At 31.7% G+C, this 20,969-nt stretch overlaps 1 protein-coding gene across 3 annotated transcripts in view; it reads left to right on the forward strand.

Annotated features, from left to right (window-relative positions):
* The window catches only part of LOC126749216 (sodium- and chloride-dependent GABA transporter 1), a 50,331-nt gene that overhangs the window by 8,260 nt on the left and 21,102 nt on the right, over positions 1-20,969 (forward strand). For all 3 annotated transcript variants that reach the window (XM_050458902.1, XM_050458901.1, XM_050458900.1), the window contains exons 2-4: positions 16,229-16,689; positions 16,744-16,845; positions 17,056-17,242. In XM_050458902.1, coding sequence (XP_050314859.1) covers positions 16,299-16,689; positions 16,744-16,845; positions 17,056-17,242 — 680 coding nt within the window. In that variant the 5' untranslated portion in view covers positions 16,229-16,298. The remainder of the gene's footprint in view (positions 1-16,228; positions 16,690-16,743; positions 16,846-17,055; positions 17,243-20,969) is intronic.

The following is a 20,969-nucleotide window of genomic DNA, read 5'->3' on the forward strand; positions in this document are numbered from 1 at the left end:
TCCCCTATTTTAAAAGCAAATAATTAGGCATTTAATAAGTTTTTTTTATTTAACTGCCTTTTTATATTTCACTGTTACCGAGTTCCATATGCTGAGTGTTGTTATAACATTATTATGTAAATTTTATTAAATATTTAAAAAATGGGTATATTAACGAAGTTATTATTAATTAAGTGTATGTAATATTAGGTAGGTAGTTTCTTGGTCAGTTAAGAAAAGAGCATGAAAGGAACGTAAAGCTAAGATTTAATTGTGTACATTCTAATAAACTTTAAAGCTATCTACCAAGTGTTTTTCTTATAGTTATTTGTTCAAAAGAGATACTTAATAATATTCTTTCAATTTCATTTTAACAATAATACAAAGTGCCTTTAATTTCAAAAAAAATCCATATATTACACGCTGCCCGCCGCGCCGCGATGTACGAAAATATTCCTTATTAAAAATGTTTCAAACACCCCCCGTATCGTAAAGGATTGCCGTCGAAACTAAATAATGATTTACGACCGCGTAAAAAAAGTCGGCACTGTTTAGAAGTCCCTACTTCAAACGGCCGCAAGAGAGTGAACCTACTGTCTTGTTCTTTATACTGTGTTAATAGCTAGAGCACTGCCAAAAATGGCCAATAAATATATTAAACCTAAACCTTCTGAAAAAATGTCGTGTTCTTTGACTTTGCAGGTCTTTTCAAATACGATGGGCGCAACCATCAAAACATGCGTAAGCAAATGTTTTATGGCCAGAGAAATAAACAAATACAGCAGATTTCGTAAATTTAATGAATAACCTATTTGATGTTCTAAACAGCAAGCGGCACTTTTCAGAAAATCTGTATAAATGCGGTTTAAGTGAATAAAATATAGCAGTTAACGCAATTTTCAAAAAAGGTAAAGGCAATACTTTTTAAGCACTTACTTCTTTAGGAAATCAAAAATTAAGCAGAAATATACAAAACTAGACTAAAAACTAAAATTTAAAACAGCTTGTTGGCTGCCTCTCTGATTTTGTGCAAAGCATAGAATAATTAATTAACAAAATTAGAAAAATTATAATTATCTTATTATCAGAATTAGGATATAGAAACCCAAAAATAGACTTCGAAAATAAGACCATAAGGAAAGACTTCTCAAAAATATAATTTTATACGATATTATTATTTAAATACACAATAACTACATAATTCGGATAAGTCCTTAAGTATGCATCGCACATGATGGTAAATAATAATAAATTGGGTCGGCCAAGGCACCTGTGAAAAAAATATTATAAATAATTCTTAAAAGATATAAAAGATGAACAATAATTAATCTGCGTCCTTTTGAAATTGGTTTTTTTAAACTTTTAATTTTATTATCTGGCCAGCTTTTGTTTTGGGTATGGCTACTATGAATATAGGTCTCTCTGTATATACGATATTTCTTCCCTCGGCTCGATATTCTATTAATTTTTTTAAAAAGTTGATTCTTTTTAGTCTAATATCATAGCTTTCCATAAGGACACTTCGATTGTCCTCAGTTTTTCGCCATCTGTAAGTAGAATTCGTTTTGAGATATTAGTATAAATATTGTAAAACTTATATATACATATATTTTTTTTAATATTGACTTTCATACTCATATTTTAAGTTAAAGATATTAGGGCCAAGTCTGTATAAAGTGCTTACCTAAATCCAACAGATCTTAATAGTTTTCTTAATGTCTCAGGGCATCCAGAGAAGTTAATCTGTTTGTCTTTTATTTTCTGAAGTACTCCTAAAATTTAAAAAACAACAATATATAAATACATTTGACTTTTAATCTCTTTAATATCTCCGGGGGACAATGTTTTTATGACTACTTTGGCTCTAACGCTTTTTTAAGTTGGAGTTCCAAAAGAAGTACTGGCCAGGTTGTTATCTACATGCTGTCCTTCCGTTTTAATTCGCTGAAGGCAATTTTTGCCAATTTGTGTAGCAGTCAAAATTCTTTCTCTAAAAATGAAAAAAAACTGTGATGAAATTAAAGCAAATATCCTCAAAGTGCTATTATTACGTACTTAAACAAAACACTAATTTTAATTATTAATGTAATAAAGTATCAATTGCCTAAGAACTTTATTAATTAATTATTAGAATAGGCTGCCTGCAAAAATATTAGATAAATTAATACATATTACACCGGTAATTTTTTAATGGGATCTGAATTCCCTCCATTGCTTCTCTTTCCATAAATTTGGAAATATTATAAATAATTTCTCTTGCTTGGCTATGTAAAACCTTTCCTTTCACACCAATCCTTTTTGGAGCCATAATCACAAACAAAAATAACTATAAAAAAATAATATAAAAATTATTCACTCTAGAAAGACATAAACACTAAAAGGCACAGAACACAAATATAAGAATTAACGCAACGGCACTGTTTATATGCAAATCGGGGCGATCGATACCGTTGCTTTGGCAGCGGCGTAAACAAATTTACTGGGCAACCGAGCCGAACAACACGTGCTGTACCTTTCCTTAGCTAGACAAAGTCTACTATATTTGCAGATGACACCACCATCATTTGGCATGGAAAACACATTGACCAACTGAAAATGTTTCTGGATGCTGACTTGCTTACGATTAGGAATGGTGCAATGCAAATTGCTTTAATACAACGAAAACAAATCTGTTCTGGTTTAAAAACATTTAATTAATAATTTTTTTTCAAATTTTGCAGGTTAACAGATTGTTCTTCTAAATAAAGATGAAGCCAATTTAAACAAATAACACTAGTGGCGTAACACCTTGTCACCAATCAGCGAAGTGACAAGATATTTTGTGATGAAGGTTTAATTTTTAGACTCTCTGTTTCATTTAGAAAAAACAGTTGCACTTCCATTTTTGGCACCATTTTTGAAATGTTTTAAACCGAAAAAAACGAACGGGCTTGGAATTTTTAGTAAAATTAAACAGGCTTGAACTTGTCAATAGGATAAATAAACGAGATGGTCAAGTAATCTAAAGTCATTATTTATTTTGACAGTTTTTGTTTATTTCATTCTGATTATGCCAGTTTAGTTCAAAGTTTTTAATTTGTATTTACATAAAGAGATCTAAAAAAAAAGGTACGGTTTGATAATACTGAGTACGCAGATATGCATTTCATTTATGCATTCTGCAACGGAAATGCAGCGGCGGCCGTTCGAGAATATCAGAGAAGATATTCAGGCTGAAGGCAACCAAGCGCTCGTGTTTTTGTAAACATCCATCATCGTTTTCGAGAGTTTGGTTTAAAAAGTAAGCAAGATCGAGACCGGCTAGTAAAAGAAAAGATCATGAAAATGCCATACTGAGAACATCATGATGAACATATCATAACAATAATCCTCGACTAAGTTGTCGACGAGTAGCCATATAACTGAATACAACAAAATCAAAAGTGCTTCGTGTATTTCATAAAAGTCATAGGAATCCATACCATTTGCAACCTGTACGAAATTTGCTTCCTGGTGATGAAAACCATTGCATAATGTTTTGTAATTGGATACTTACTTCAGTTGACGAAAATGGGCAATTTTAAAAAAAAAATCTTTGGACAGATGAGGCCAGTTTTACTCGAAGGGAAACTTTGAACCATCATAATTGTCATATTTGGGCCGAAGAAAATCGTGTTAGGTCTTTTTAGCATGCGTTAAGCGTTAACGTTTGGCTAGATATTTATAACGGTTATGTTATTAGTCCATTCTTTCTCCCGCCACGGCTCAACGCTGTTCAAGCTGCTCAAGTTTTTTTGAATTTTTTTCACCAACCGCCTTCATGATTTGTTGGATGAAGTACTTCTGGGTACAAAATAGGCAAAAATAAACCAAAACTGTAAATACTTGACTATCTCGTTTATTTATCTTATTGACAAGTAGCCCTCCCCATTTTTTTAAATTAGTCTCTTTTTAGAATGTTTTTAAAATTTAAACTAAAATATCTCAAACACGGTGCAACATCACAATTTTGCAGGAGCAACTGTTTCTTCTAAATTAAACAGAAAGTCTAAAAACTAAACTTTCACAAAATATTTCGTCGCTTCGCAGATTGGTTTCAAAAGAAGATCGAATGTGCCACTAGTATTTTTTTTGAAATCCATAAACCTGTTAACCTGTAAGCAAAATTTGAAAAAAAAATATCAATTGGTTTAAAAGTTATTAAGAAAAAACAAGTTTTTTTTTCAAACTTTGACACTCTGTAGATTTGCTATAAAACATTTTTATAAAAGTCTACTTCTTTTTAATATTCTTGGACTTATATAATATTACTTATTAATACTTATATAATACTACTTATTAGATCTTACAAAAACCTATTTATCTGTGCGTTTTTTTATTTAAAAAACATTGAATTGTATTCAGTTTACGGTACGGTGGCATGTACATAATTTTGGGGTAGTTAGGTCATTTTATAGCGACTAATCACTAACTTAACCCTTTCAAGGTAAACAAAATACGCATTTGACGTCGGGATATTTTGTTTATTATTTTTATTCCGGAACACAGTTTTCTTCAATTTTAAGTCAAGGAGTAATCCGGGTTAAAAGGAAAGTACACCTTCAATTTCCTTTTTAAACGAGCTTTCCAATAAGGTGCCACAAGTAGCATAATTCTATTTAAAAAAATTAAGTAGAGTTAGGTTTCTAACTTTCGGAGGGGCTGAATTTTTTTTTAATTCTTTATAAAACTTCCGAAACAGTTCAAAGTTTGAAATGGTTTCATGAAGGCAATTCAAAATTATTTCCTGAAGATTAGTGGCGAAAAATGGAATTTCGTGAAAAATTATAGAAAAAAAAAACAATTTTTTAGGAGTATTCTATTTTCACCTGATTTTTTTTCTCCATTACATGAGAAATAATCCTGTAATTGTTCGACATTGGTCTCAGCAAAATGAACACAGAAGTTGTCAATTTCGTACTCACTATTCTCAAAAATTTAATGTTTGAGATGGTATTTTGGGAGACCATATTATAGGGCCATTTTTTATTGATAGTAATTTAGATGACCAAAAATACCTTGAATTGCTACAAAGCCAAGCTCTTCTTGGTATTCAGATCCTCCATTATTTAGATCTGGGATCGGTCTATTTTCAATAAAACGGCTGTCCTGCTCATAATGAGGTTATGATAAAAAAAAATTAACAAATACTTTTCCTAACTGTCTTATTTAAGAACTCTAGATTTCTATAAATAACTTTTATTTTTGGGGTTATCTTAAGGATTCCAATTCAATTTCATCAGAAATTCTTTTGGAAGTACGAAATGGTTTTTATGCTAGGTTAATATATTGTTTAGCCAAAGAAGGAGATCTGTTTGAGCACTTTATTTAAAGAATTAGTTTTTGTTAAGTTTATTTTTAAGAGTTTTATTTTTTCTACTTTTATCAGAGTTTAAACTTTATTGTTATTAAAATAAGACTATAATTTTCATCATGCAATACACAATATAACATTTTGATATTATAATTCTATGTAAGTTGTACGCTGATGTATGTAAAGCCTACATCAAGAAAATATTTAAAAAATGCCTGAAAAACTAAATAAAAGTCGCGTAATATTTTGCGAAATTTTATTGCAAGTAATATCAAACCTAGATGGTTAGTAACGTCGTACTGAAAAACAAGGACGTTCCAAGCGAGTAGCAGAGCGCCTGAATTGCATGCGCCCATCAAGCATTGCCATATTTCGTCTTTAAGTACCTCTCTATGCATAATGATCGATTTCCCAACCTGTATATATTAACAAGGGAATATTTAGAATTAATTCAGACATTATTTTACACAATTGTAAACGTTTATTATTAAAAGGTTATTATAAATATTAAAGAAGTTTAATTTTATAATGCCATTTATAATAATCTTATCACATAAGAAAGTTTTACCGGTATGTGATGGCTAATAATTGCATCGCTTTTTAGTTTCCACATTATCAGCTTGCCGGAATCGTACTAATTTCCGGCTGTATCCGTGTCGTTTGTGTCTATCTGCATGGCTCTCGTTAAAGAAAGGTACTGTTACTCTTGTATGTTTTGTATAATTTCATGTTTATCCAATCTAAAGAAAATATCCAAAGAAATAATGATTTATCCATTTAAACTAGAATTTTCTTGCAGCCCAAATTCCCACAATTATCTGAAATTATTCCCAATGTTATATTGAACTTGCTGCTGACGTAATTAGGCTTAAGTATCTATTGTTAGCTAACGATAGACCTCGTAATCCTTAAAAATTTTCCATAGAATGTGAATCTTTTTATGACTAACGTTTAATCGTTGTGCATTTTTGCATGTACTTGTCTCAGATCTACGCCCAATTTAGCGTAAACCTCATCCCTTTACACTGTTCCTATTGTTCTTATTCTTAATATGTCTTTCAATAATAGCACCCTTTTAAATAAGCCCGTTTTAAATAAAAGTACAAAATATTTAAAATGTTTTTATTTTTTGCAAATATTGAACACGAACGTCTTTTTAATATATACAATTAGACGCGTTTAAATGGCTTGTTATTGCATAAATAAAATACATATCAGCAAATTATGTATTAGTAAGTTAAGCCATTTTCTATTATTAATATTTACAGTTTTATTTAAATAATGTAGATAATTTATTATTAGGTACAGTTTAATTTAAAATGTTTAAAAGTAAAATCCAAATCAGAGATGGCGTAACAATGGCATAACAGAGATTACCAATATCTAGTACATGCATATAGATATAGACCTTAATATTTTAATTATTTTTATAGTTTTTGAACTGTTTTGCTCGTTTTTTGTAGTTTAAGTTCACTCCTTTATTTAGCATTCTATTTGCCACTAATTTAGTAGCGTTAGCTGTAAAATAGAGTTTTCATGTATTGGGTCCCAATTTGGCTTATGTTATTGTAAATCCTAGTGTTTAAATTTTCTAGACTTTTTATTTTTTGACTGTCAGTGTTTTCTTCAAATTATTGGTCTCCATTGGTGTTGCTGATATATAAGTATTCCTGGCGCAATTATGTTCCGGAAGGAGTATGTTTCTGTGTAACGTTAAGATTGGTGTCAGCATTAATCGATATCTGGAAGCCCAATTGAGTAAATGCCATTAACTAGAAGTCAGGGAAAGACGAGACCTTGAAATTAATGGAACTGTTAATAAAGAAGTTCGAGAAGTAGAGCAAAGAACAAGAGGTACGGAACAATAAATAAGAGAAACGCGATAAGAAACAAAGAAAAGAACAAGAGAACCGAGACCGTAAACAGGAAAAGTGAGACAAGAAAGAAAGGGATGAGTAAGAGGAACGAGACAAACTTAGCTTAAAAGAAGATCTCAAAAAGGAGCAGAACAAACGTAACAGAAAACAAGGGAAATAGGATTTCCAACTTAGAGAGGTTCTTGATATACACCAGGCAACAGTTAAAAAAGAATTAAGGCAAGTACAATAAAAGATACAGAAACTAGAGATGAGAGTAAACCGTGTCCTTCTTTATCTCGATCCTGGAATATAAACAATGATATAAGTGAAGCCACCAAAATTCGACTGCAAAGAAGCATGTACCTACTTAAATCAGTTCAAGGCAGCTGGAACGGAAAACCGCTTAGATCCTAAGAATGGACCTTTCAGGATCAACTTAATTTAGACTTAATGGTGCGTACCTTAATGCAGAGATACACTAACGCCCATCTACAACATTTGTACCAGGCGCAACTGAAATCTGGGAGACAATAAACTGATGAAGGTCACCAACAAGTTAAGCCCGATGTTGCTCGATTAGTAAGTCTGGCTCACCTTTCCGTTCCAACGGAGTTTTAAGAATAAATCTCTATAAATTGTTTTATTGCCGAAGTTTGAGATCCAGATGCCTACCATACCTTAAGGATAACGTATTATAAGTGTTTTGGAAGCTTTGATTCATGGACTGGAGTAAGATGCAGCTTTTCAGAACCTCAAAGAGTGACCTGAAAGACCGCCTGAAGAAACTTGAGTACGAATCGAACCTTGAATGAGGAGGAGCACCTTCGTTAATGTCGCAATCAACTCGAGAAATCAAGAACACTTCCACTAGTCCACTTTATGGAGTGCAAGCTGGCTGGATGCTACCAAACCCCACGTATAAGAATAAGCCGTTTGCCACGTTCTGGAGACAGATTGGTAGTAAAAGAAATAATATGCGGCCGTGAGTGTGAGAAAGTGGTGAAAACAAAATCAAGCCATACCATCGCGAAGACGAACAACAGAGCACTGCAGAATTTCACCACTACCAAAATTCAATCCTTGAGTCAGCGAATGAAATAGAGATCCCGATTATTAGATTACAAGTCCCTTATATAACCAAAGAAGTCAAAGTATTAAATAAGGACAAGAACGACAAAGTATTAAATTGCGACGTCTTATTGAACAAAATCTAATTGTGTTTTCCTGGCACGATAGTGACCTGGGACGTCCTGCCTTAGTGTAGCATCAAATGAACACTCGATTGTACAAGTACATAACAAGAACGGATCTACCAGATTCCGTGTGAACTATTAATGACTAAATGATCATTTTAAGAAAGACAGTTATCCCCTACCAAGAATTGACGAGAGCTTGAACACGGTAGCAGGTTTATATTGGTTTTCAACGCTAAATCTGAAAAGTATCTAGCAGGTAAAAATGCATCCAGAAGATAAGTAAAAAACTGAATTTTTGACTAAAACAGGACAGCCTGACAGTGAACATGCTATTTAGATTCTGTAATGCGTCAACCACTTTGAGAGGCCTATGAAATCTGTGTTATGTGGAATAACTTCGGAATCATACTTAGTTTATCTGGATGATGTCATTAACTAGGGAAAATATATAGAAAAAAAGCAAATAAACTTATCATCTTAACTGCTTTGTGTTTGAACTACAGCATAAAAAATAGTTTATTTGGAATTATATACAATAATATTTTTTTTAATATTTTTATAACTCATTCCTTTCTAAATATTTCTTTATGAAGAAGATTTTTTTTAGTTTTAGCAAGTGACTTCTGTATTAGATGTTTAAGGATATGTATTAGATATTTTTAGCAAATAATAATATGTACAGCACTATTCCTTCTTAATACAAATTATTTTTAAGCTCCCTATTAATTTTAGAATGAATTTGGTTTCTTCATTTTTTTTGTCGGGCATGCTTTTCCTATTTTAGCTTTTAAAATACGACACTTTCACGGTTAAACATTTTCAAAAGCAGACGAAAATTGGTATAACAGATAGATGACTGCCTGTTGATGATGCCTGCTGCCATGATTCTTTCCTAAAAATCTGGATATAATAGTCGAACCAAACCTGCAATGTCGGCTTCAAATTCTTGCAAGGGTGACTTTTGGTGCCAATTTTTTAGCTGCGTGTGGTAGACCTGTTCCAGATATGACTGGACGATTTCCACAACCCACAGAAAGTTATATACCTAAAATAGAGCATATTACACGAACCTTATACACGAACATGAAAATCGAGAAAAATGTTGATGAAAACCTAAAATAAATACTAAATATTTTTAACTGAATATTTTTAATACAAATGTTTTAGTCTAAACAATTCTTCATGATACTTGTTGTTATATCCAAATCACATTCAATAGTTCACAATTTTCATAACGAATGTAATTTTTGCGCTGAAGAAGCCCGCATGCCTTCATGGTGGTGGGGCACCAAGAGCAATTTTTTGTAAATGTATATATTAGAATGTTTAATTTTACATTTTAATTTTGATTTCTGCCAGAAAGCTGTTTCGGAAAAAGACCAATACCAGTTCTAGCCATGCCATCTGACTGCGGGTGTAATGTAGTAGTTCTCTTTTCCTTGATTCCAAGCGTCTTACAGATGTTCTGCACCAAGCTGGATTCCAAATTTTGTCCTTGGTCTGAATTTAGGTCCAATGATACATTCAGAACAAATCGGCAGATGCATTATTTTATTAAGACGTCAGCGATAATAGAGATTTCCTGGTTTGGTAAAGGGTATGCCTCAACCCATTTACTGAACTAGTCCCTCACGACCAAGATGTACTTTAGATGTACTTCTTGCTATGGCTTGCTGAAGACAGATCGACGATTGCTTTTTGGCATCGACTTTCCTTAGTTTGATGAAAGTGGAAGTAGCGCCTTTTGGACTGTGTCTTCTTACGTGACCTGCTTTCTCACGTTTCCAAGACTCGAACTTCTGGTCCTGGCAACTACGTCCTTCAACTGCCTCCCTAATCATGCGCTTGAGGGATTCATCACACCTGTCGAACACGAGCCTGACCCTTGTTCGTCTTCTTGACATCTTCCAATTACAGGACCCGTGTTAGAGCATCTACCAGCTTAGGTGGATGTGTTAGTGAGTACTGCCTCATTTCACCATCGCAAAGTCCATCTAGGAACGCTTGGACTGCCTGTTCCATAATTCTTTCTAAAGATCCAAGATTGTTATTATAAATATTATGAAATTGTATGTATAATAACATATTATACCTGATTTATTATTAAAATATTGTAATTGATTGCTTGATTTCCCCAATAGACTTGAACAAAGACTGTTGTGCATTGCCAGAGCTTCCGGTATGAAGGCTATGGATGCCATCTATTCTTTCATGTATTTTCTCCTTGAAGTCATGATCACTTAATATGTCATATGTATCCGTAATGACCGGAAGAGGGTCATTGTTTTGCTTTTGACAGGTTCCTAGAGCTTCAATATTTTTAATAAAAATTTGATATTTTTGTAGATACTGCAACAATATTTTAAACATCAAAAAACTAGCCGATTTTCCGTAATTCCGGAATGACGGAGAATCGGCGTGGTACACCGCACGAAAAAGACTTCTTCCGTTTCCATTTAAATATAGCATATAATTTCGCACCAATTTTTAAAGATATTTAAGTGGAAAATCAACGGATCTACGTATTTGCGAAACTTGCATTTTTATTACTCTTTCGTTTTTATTGATCTCTTGTTGAAAACGTAAATCCCCCTCGTAAGCATCACCAATGATAAAGATGTTCTAATCGCAAATAATATTAGCACCAGAACTAGCAACTTACTATTTAACGAACGCAAACGAATTAAATTTCTTATTTCATCATTACAAGATCTTAAAAAAAAAGTGGTAAAATTTTAAAAACTTTGTTATTTTTCGTAGTAATGATATTTTTTATTATAACAAATAATATTAAGTATCTACAACATTTTTTTTCAATGTAATAATATTTAATCTGTCATTGTCTTAAAAAAATGAAATAATATTTATAATAACATATTATACCTGATTTATTATTACAATATTGTAATATTAGAAGTTTTTAGTTTTTATAAAGAAGTTTAATATAAGAAGTTTTTATTTGGTACATTTAGAAAAAAGTGTCAAATCAAATTTTTTTTGACCTTATGCAGGCTATTCCAAATTTTTATTGCTTAAAATACAAATGAGTCTCGAAAAGCCGACGTTCTATGGCGAGGCACGATCAAAGCTGTGAGCAATGAGCATGTCCCGTTCGAGATCAAAATATTGAAAATTTGAAAGCAAAATAAATAGGTTTTCCAATATTTAAAAGTCAATAAGTAAATAAATAGATATGATTTTTTACCTCTGTTAATCATATTTAGAATATTATGGTGATGAATTCATAATTATTCACTCATTTTATTTGGTATTACGTCACTATTTCAGAAGAAATCAATTTAAGAATTACTATCTCATACGCTTAATTATTGAAAATAAAAAGAAAATTCACGTATCACGTATTAAGAAGAAATATGAACTTGAATCTATATTACATTTCGTCATATTTAATCCAATCTAAGTCCAATCTCATATCGCTCTCGTTCCTGGTTAAATTTTTGTGTGCTTTGTCTCATAGCTTTATTGCTTTATTAAGTAATTTGATGTTATTAGTAAGGTAATAGATTTTCTTTAATCGATTTTACTTTAAGGGGTGTATGTGTGTTTAAAATACCAATTATTAAGATATTGAAAAAGTCTACTTTCTGGTTCTTTAATTAATAATTAATATTGTTTTGGTTGAACTAGCGAAAGTATCAAAAAGGATGAAAATACCAAGTGATTTGTGTAAAATATAAATTAGTAAAATGCTTTTTATGCGTATTGAGAAATGTGATATGTTAAAATGTTACCTTGTATCTCCAAAAAATAGACAAAGCGCTCGAAGAGTACTCCCAGAGATTCCAGACTGGTAACTTGCCAAACCATAGATATTTTTTAATTCTCTACCGAAAATTTAGAAGTAACGAGCATGTTGAAATTTCTATTTTGGCATATTTTGAGATCATATGGAAAACTCAACTAGATTTAGCAAGAGTTTACGGTGTAAGTTTACATTAACATGGCGGGTCCTAAAGAAACACAAATTTATGCTATATAAGTATGAAGCAGTATAAGCATTGTTGCTTGGCGATAACTAAAGAAGACTTGCTATTTGCGACTGGTTATGTAATGCATATAACGCAAATGATAATATTTTAAAATGTATAGTTTGGAGCGACAAGGCTAATTTTTCCAAAAAGCTATGTGTTTTAAGAAAATCTTTTTGTTACTGATCCAAAAAACCCAAAAAATCAATTTAAAAATCAAGTATAAACGTTTAATGCGGCTTAATAGGAAGCTAAATAATAAGACCTGTGGTTTATGATGGCACTCTGACTTTTGAATTACTTAATAATTCGTTGGCGACCCGGGTCACCAAACCTAACCCTTTTTTTTTGGGTTTCGTAAAGAATAAAGTATTCAAAAAATACAGAACCGTTGAGGAACTTCAAACACATATTAGGCAAATAATTTAATCAAAAAAAATCAATCAAAACAAAAGATCAAATTTTAAGAAAGTTACAAGACGCCTGCTGAGAAAAATATTGAACAAGATGGTGATATGTTTGCGCATTAATTGTAAAATAAGTAAAAGTTTACTTGTTATTATTTTTATATTTTAAAGCAAACTTGCCTAAACATCGTAAATTTATTAATATCGCTATAACTCTGATATTTTTAGGTTTAAGCTATTATTGTAAATGATTTAAGACTAAATTTTTCACAGTTTCTCGAAACCGAATGTTCAATTTTTTTGTTTTCACCATTTTAATTAAAAGAAAAAAACTACTACTACTAGTTTGCCAATTTAACCGACCCTATATTTTAAATATTAACAAAGATACACAAAGTGTCGACTTAATCGATATATACAGGTGTCGTATAAATAATAGTAAATCATTTAATGGCAGATTCTTTTTTCAAAAAAATGGGTTAAGTTAAATTGTCCTAGTTCGAAAGTTAGACAATCAAGATACAGGGGTGATAAATTTAATGTATTTTTATTGAATTTTGGCCATAAATTTAGCATTTATTTTTCGTTTTTAATAGAATGCTACGTTTTTTTATATGGAAAATTCTAAAATTAACCTTTTCTTAATTATGTCATGGAGCAACATTTAGATTTTTTTAAGTTTAGTTTTTTTAGACTTGGGATAATTTTAGAGATTTGCATTTAAAGCTTTTCATGCACTCAAAAAAACTTTTTAAACTACAAGCTATTTTTAGTTTTATTACATTTTAAATGAATGATAAAATACAAAAGGAAAATCAAAAATATTTGCCAGTAAATGTTCGACATGACCTCCATTTATCTCAATACATTTTAAAATTGCTCTTTTCGAAATGAATCAGCAGCAGTTATTATTTTTACCATTAATTGCTCTCTTGTGTTCATTGTTTTTTTTCGACGAAATTCAAACTTCTCTTTAAAATTCCCAGAAAGGATATTTGTTGCTAATGCGATAAGTTATTTCTAATGTTGCAGAAGTAAACAAGAAGCGTTTCTCAGTCCAATCAAGACTCTGACGATTTGTACGTTTGTTCATGTATTCCTCCATGCAAAAATCTAATGATTTAAGGTCTGGACTTCGTGCGGGCTAAGGTCTTCTTTAGTTAAAATTAGAATTAAGTTACTCTCTCACCAGTCTAGCAAAATGCACAGGAGCATCATCTTGCATATAAGAAGAAAACATATCTCGGCGTATATTTAAGTATATTTAAGTAGATTGGTCCATTCGTATTACCGCCACGATTGAATGAAGAACTTTATTTGGAGTTCCTTCAGAACAATCTTTTATAATTGATAGAGCATTTGCCACTTGCGATACGCCGAAACATGTATTTTATGCATTATTGAGCCCCACATCATTTCAGCGTTGCTGTAAAGAACCACCTTGAATAACAATTATCCAAACCGTTAGATAGGTAGAGGAGGATACATTGCCCACTCTTCTCGGTCTCCTGATCTAACGTCATAGGATTTTTACCTATAGGATCCCCTCAAAACCTTGGTGTATTCAACTCCTGTCGATACTCAGGAGGAACTATTACAGAGAATTAAGATTTATTGTAATGTGATGAGGAACAGCAATCCACGATTCGTCGTACCTAACTGATACACTAGTGTATCAGATGTCACGGAACCCAAGTTGAACCTACTTATGAAGCTTTTAATTAATTTTTAGAATTATTAGCTTCTTTATTCGTTACACTCTTTTTTCAGGTTGTGTTTTCGTTACAAGAAAAATGTTCGTTTTCAACAACACCAGTGTTTTAAACAATTTTGTTAAGGTGCCTTTCTAAGAACGGCATTGCATTTTTGAAAACATGTACTTTTTCAGATTAAAAAACTTAATGGAATTTATCTGTTTGATTAACTGTCGCATCGCCGAAAAAAAACACATTGGGTTCTTTTTAATTAAAATAAAACAGTGGTTTCTTAGTTTTTTTCTCCAAACGGTCCATTTAGTCGATAATAAACAAGAGTGTCTATTCTTTAATTTAAGGTTCAAGCTAGCCATATTCATTATTTCAGAGTCTTTATCATATAGGATGTTAAGCATTGTAATGTACAACCTAGTGCGTCGTTGGTAAAATAAATAAGGTAAATGTGTTTTAAGGACTCCGTTTTAAGAGGTCCTTAGTAGTGTTGATCACGTAAAATTTTTATTTAATTATATCAAGTACTTCAAAAGTTATTCAAGAAAAACCGATTTTCAGCGGGGCTACTAATAAGCTTACCACTTTTAGGAAATTTACCGCGCGATCCTTGGCCTTCAAAGATCAATTATTTGAGGTTAGGAAGGAGATTTTGAAAAACGGTTTTCACTTGCTTCGTTGGTTGTTATTTGACTAGGTTTTTCATAAACAAAAAGTTATATCATTGCATTTGATTTTTTTAGGTACGTTGGTCATGGTGTTAAAAATAGCCCCCTGTCAGAAAACATTTTATCTAAATTCACTATATTTTGATTGATTATTATTGTCTAAGGAATTCTCTTTTAAAAAATATAAAATTTGTTAAAAATCGGTGAAACCGTTAAGGAGTTAAATCAGGTTATTAGAAAAATAATTAAAATACCTGATTTTTTCTTACGAAAATAACAGATAAACTGGTTTTCTTTAAAAATGTAAAAAAAAAAATTAGTTATGCGAAATTTAAAGAAAAAGCAAATTTGAAAATGTAAGATGGCAGTTACATTTTTAGAACTGAAAATATGTTTCAGCGTTTCTTCATGACCGATTTATCCAATAATTTTTTTTACCCCTAAGTCATACGACGAACGGTTCTCGAGATATAGCCGAAGAACAGTCTTACGTATATGGGAAATCGGGGAATTTATGGAGCATTATCGTTCTTTCTGTAACATAGATTTACTTATGAATTTTGCGTATTAATGCATGGTTGCAATGTTTCTCTTGGGTGTGTTATCCAATAAAGAAATTTGTCAGCCTGATATACGAAATGATTTTTAATTCAAAGTTTGCAAGCAAACCCTCTTTAAATAATGTAAGTCTAGGTTAAAGTATAGGCTTTTCTTTAAGCAGATTTAATATGCTTGATGTATTAAATCACTCTATAAGTTTCCGAGAATGGGGACAATGTTATTTGCACAAAGCATATTTATTAAGTAGTTTTCTCTATATATAATATTTGGCCAAAGCTATTCTGCCGGTCCCGGCCAGCGCGGTGGACATATACCTGCCTAGCCATCGTGTGGCACTGGGTTCGAATTTCAGAGCGTTTGTGAATGTCCGTTTAGTTTCGTGTGCACTGGACCCATTCGAAAAGAAATATTTAAAAAAAAATAAAAACATTACTATTTTCTTATTTCATTTACAATTTTCAAAAACTGAGATATCTCTATTAGCTTTATGTCTATCATGACTTACTTAACTATTAGATTTTTTTGTTTTAGTGCTTCAATGAGCTGATTAGATCAATTTGACACAGAGAAAAGGACTGAAAGGAATTTTTTTAAAGAAAATATGACTAACCGCAAGGAATCAGAAAAGCACGAATGCTTAAAAAATACCTTTCATTTAAACAGACACGAAGAAATAGAATTACCACCCTTAACAAGTGTTGTTAATTCTATAAATCAAATACAGTACATCAAAAGCCGTGAGATACCAGAAAGAGGAACATGGTCCAGCAAATTAGATTTTATTTTATCCGTAATTGGCTTAGCAATAGGTTTAGGAAATGTTTGGCGGTTTCCATACTTATGTTACAAAAATGGCGGTGGAGCCTTTTTAGTACCGTACTTTATTACTCTTTTTTTAGCTGGTATACCCATGTTTTTCATGGAATTAGCGCTAGGACAAATGTTGACGATTGGGGGTTTGGGGGTTTTTAAAATTGCTCCACTTTTTAAAGGTTGGTGCATTAAAGTAATAATAATGCAGAAAACGTTTTGTTTTTACTTTTCAGGTATCGGTTATGCAGCGGCTGTAATGTCATGCTGGATGAATATTTACTACATTGTAATTTTGGCATGGGCTATATTTTATTTTTTTATGTCCCTTCGATCAGGTAGATATAGATCTTTTAAATATGTGAGAGTTTCGATGCATTCCATAAATTTATTTAAACAGATCGTACAATTATTGTATGTATTATTCCTGCATATTCAGCAGTAACATAGTTACTTCTGAATATGCAAAAAATTATGAATATTATCAACGAAACTGTAATAGATAAACTTATTAAAAAAACAAGTTTATTATTTGTTATATATTTTAGATGTACCATGGAGAACATGTAGTAACTACTGGAATACAAAATACTGTGTAAACCCTTACGATCGAAATGCTCTAACGTGTTGGAATAACTACAATACGTATAACAACACATTGACTAAAATTTGCAACTTAAATAAATATAATGTATCAGTAAGCGAGCTAACAGATCCTGTGAAAGAGTTCTGGGAGTAAGTAGTATTTCTACTATATTCAGTTACAATTTGTATTACTCATATAGTTTAGTTACTTATCCTATAAAAAAACAAATATTTTAAGAAAAAGTAAATCAATTTCTTAATAAATGAAGGGGACTTAAACTTAGTAGAATTAGATTTTGCGTTTTTTAAATTACCCATATTAAACAAATATTTTTTATCAAGAAAAACAACCACTTTCTTTTTTCTGATTAATCCTCAATTTTTTTTTTGTTTCACCAAACAAACCCAATCTGCTATTCGAATTCCAATTACATATAAAGTGTAATAGTACCAAAAAAATATATTTTAAATATTAAATGACATCCAACCATAGACCTTAACGTTTTACCTTATGCTCAAAATAAATTTAAGTAAAGTGATAATTCGATGCTGAAGCTATATGGTTTAGAGTCTGTTATCTCAGTAATTGTGAAATATATAATAACATACTGATAACTCGCTTCTAATCCAATTCACTTAATTCTTAGCACTGAGCGATGCTTGTACTAAATCTTGCCAATACCTATTAATTCAATTAAACTCGTACCACATAAATACCCGTTTGGTATGAGTTTAGTTCTTAATATTTCTTAGCGAAGTCGATTAGCTATCTGAATAGTGAAGTTTATAGAATTTATAGTGTGAATATATCCCATGACTTTATTTAGTGATATGTTGCCTACATACAATAATGATGATTTTGATCTATCATTTGGATGTAAAAATGTTTTTATCATATTTAACAATAACTGGTGATTTCAGAACGATATTTTCTATAACTGCAAACAAAGAATTACTATAAGGTTATCAGGTGGCATTTAATTCAAGGTATTCCTGTTAGAGTTGCTGAATTTTGTGGTAATCGTAGATAATCCTGATAATATTGTTTATGATATCTAACTCCACTAATATTTGCGTAAAAACCATCTTAATTTTTCGAGCAGTATTTACAAGTTATTCTGCCTTTGAAATTTTGCAGTACAAAAAAAGTTTCTTGTCTGATCTTAAATTTAATCACTACTCTTAGTTCATTTAGTTATTATGAAACGGATAAAATGATAACATTTTTGGTTTTTTTTCTAATTATCCCTGTTTTGCGTAAATTAAAGGTGCGTTAGTAAAACTTATTGCGCCTGGATCTACCACGCTTTAGAATTGGGAGTACCATGCCTGGTTGGTATCGATGGGACGGAGGGTAGTAACGCTACCGCTAATATACAATAGTCCCGTTCAAATAGTAATTTTGTCAATGTACATACAGTTTTTTGAAGTTGGTTTTTGAGCTTAGCTCTAACCCGAAAAGTATTCAACTATATTTATCAACGCATACGGTGGGGAGGAGGCCACAGATAAGAAAAAGCGACTAACACTGTTAACTACTTAACTTTCTTTGGTATCTGCACCATAAAATTTTGGGCCATATCTTCGAAAAAATGACGCAGTGTTTTTCTACCATGCCATTAAACTGTACGTAAAAATAGAGTAGTTATTAATTTTTTTTTTAACTAATACCAGTACAGGGCCTAAAATATAATAATCTTTAAAAGCAAAACTTTTTATTTTCCAGAATTAACAGAAGATAGTTTATTTTTGTTTGCGATCTTGAAAGTTTAATGAAAAAAGAAATTAATAAAAGTTTGTAAGAACCGCAAGGTTATATCAAGTAATAGCGATACTTTTCAACTATAACTAAAATAAGACACAATCATATATTACACTTTAAGAGAATTTAATGAAAAGCAACTTGAATTTAGAAAGGATAGGAGGTCGATAGCTATACTGTAAAAAATATTGAGGGAAATAAGGTCAAGAGGAAAATAGACTTAGTCACGCAGGATATGGGCAATTCGTTCGATTCAGCGGGACCGGGAGCGATGTTGAATAAATTATTTATCAAAAGTATCCACAAGGCTCCAGCCTCGATCGAATCCTCTATATCATAGTCATAGAAGGATGGTTGAACAATATAGAGCCGAACAAATTCAGTGCTCACGCCCGCTTTATGCGCAAGGAGCGGTACTTTTTGGTCTGGGATCCTTATATATTTAGTCGAGCGGAACAGGCTATTATTTCAGTTTATAATTTAGCAGTTAACTGTGACTGATTTGGAAAGAATCATTTTCAAATAAAGCATGGCTGATGCTCCTTGCAGAATAGCTCTGGACTTGGAGGGAATTATTTAAATCATATTAAGATGGTAATGGAAACTGGGAAAATCTATGATAAAGATAAATGGACCGTTACAAAGAAAAGGTTTAAAAATTTGAAAATTGATAACGTTGATTGAATCTTAAGAGGGTGTTTAAACTGCAATATTGTATGGGGCTGTAATATGTGGATATAAGGAAAAGACAGCCGACTGACAAATTAGCTGGAGGCTGTATAAAAGGGTAGCCCTTTTAAGGAATTAGACCAAGCTACGCCACAACCCTCACAAAAACACTCCGTAATTGACCGATTGTATTCCGTTATAGGTTGAAACGATAGACATGATCCCCAAACTGCTATAGAGATGGTAAATGACTATGCGACAATGTATAAAAGTCATACGCATTATGTAAAAGTAATTTGTGAGGCCAGATAGAGTGGTATTTCATTCCCATAAAGCCCTGCCCAAACATTAATTTTTTGGGGATATTGGGTATGGCCTTCCCGAAAAACATGCGGATTTTCATTATCCCAGTATCTACAGTTATGTCTGTTCACCAGGCCATTTAAAAAAAAGGTCGATTCGTCACTGAAGCAAATGTCCTTCAATAAATGGGGATCGTCGTTAATTCGCTGGCACATCACTTCACAAAATTAAACTCTTCTATCAAAATCATCTTCTCCGAGTTCATGAAGAATATGAATTTTATAAGGAAAGAACTTTTTTTTTTTAACTTTATGTACGGAACCAGTGGAAATATTTGTTAGTTTTGCGGCCTTTGGTATAGACAAAGTTGGATCCATAGCAAATTGACCTAGTACTTCAACTTAGCATGCTTCATCGACAACTCTATTTTCATATTTTTTCTTATTGCAAATCGATCCCGTCTCTTCAAATTTTCGTATCAATTCTAATACGTATTTATGGCTCACGTTTTTATCTTGATACCTTTCATTAAATGCTCTCGCGGTTCTGCGAGCACACCGATCTTGAGCGCCATAAAGGAAAATTATTTCTATTCTTTCGGCTAGCGTATACACCATTTTATTAACTCACTGTTTTAACTAAAATTGAAAAATTGCACGTGTCAAACTGACAGTTTTAACAATAATAAATCGCCTGCAGTAAGGTATTGTAGTGTTTTTTTGTACCTATTAGGTAGGTTTCGCAAAAAATATAAGTGAAATAAATACACATACAAAGTTATAAGACTGCAAAGATTTTTGCAAACAATTTGAAGACACTCTTTTTTCTCGCAAATAGACATTCTTTACTTATCTATTATAAAAAATGTAAGAATTTTAAAATTATGAGGAGGTGATTGACAGAACTTCAGTAAATGCATAATTAAACGTCCCCCTGTATATCCAATTTCACGTGATTTTTTTTTTTTTTCAAGAAAGTTATTAAGGGTGGATCGTTTTGAAATGAAAGCACTGTATATTAGGATTGGGTGGGAAAAAACGAATGCACTACGATTGGTCACAGGGCTCATTGCAGAGCGAAAATGGAGACAAGAGAGTATATAGAAGTATAGAAGAATATGGAATGAAAAAACGATAAAAGTAG

The sequence above is a fragment of the Anthonomus grandis genome, chromosome 22, assembly GCF_022605725.1.
Source record: "Anthonomus grandis grandis chromosome 22, icAntGran1.3, whole genome shotgun sequence".
NCBI classification, from domain to species: Eukaryota; Metazoa; Arthropoda; class Insecta; order Coleoptera; family Curculionidae; genus Anthonomus; species Anthonomus grandis.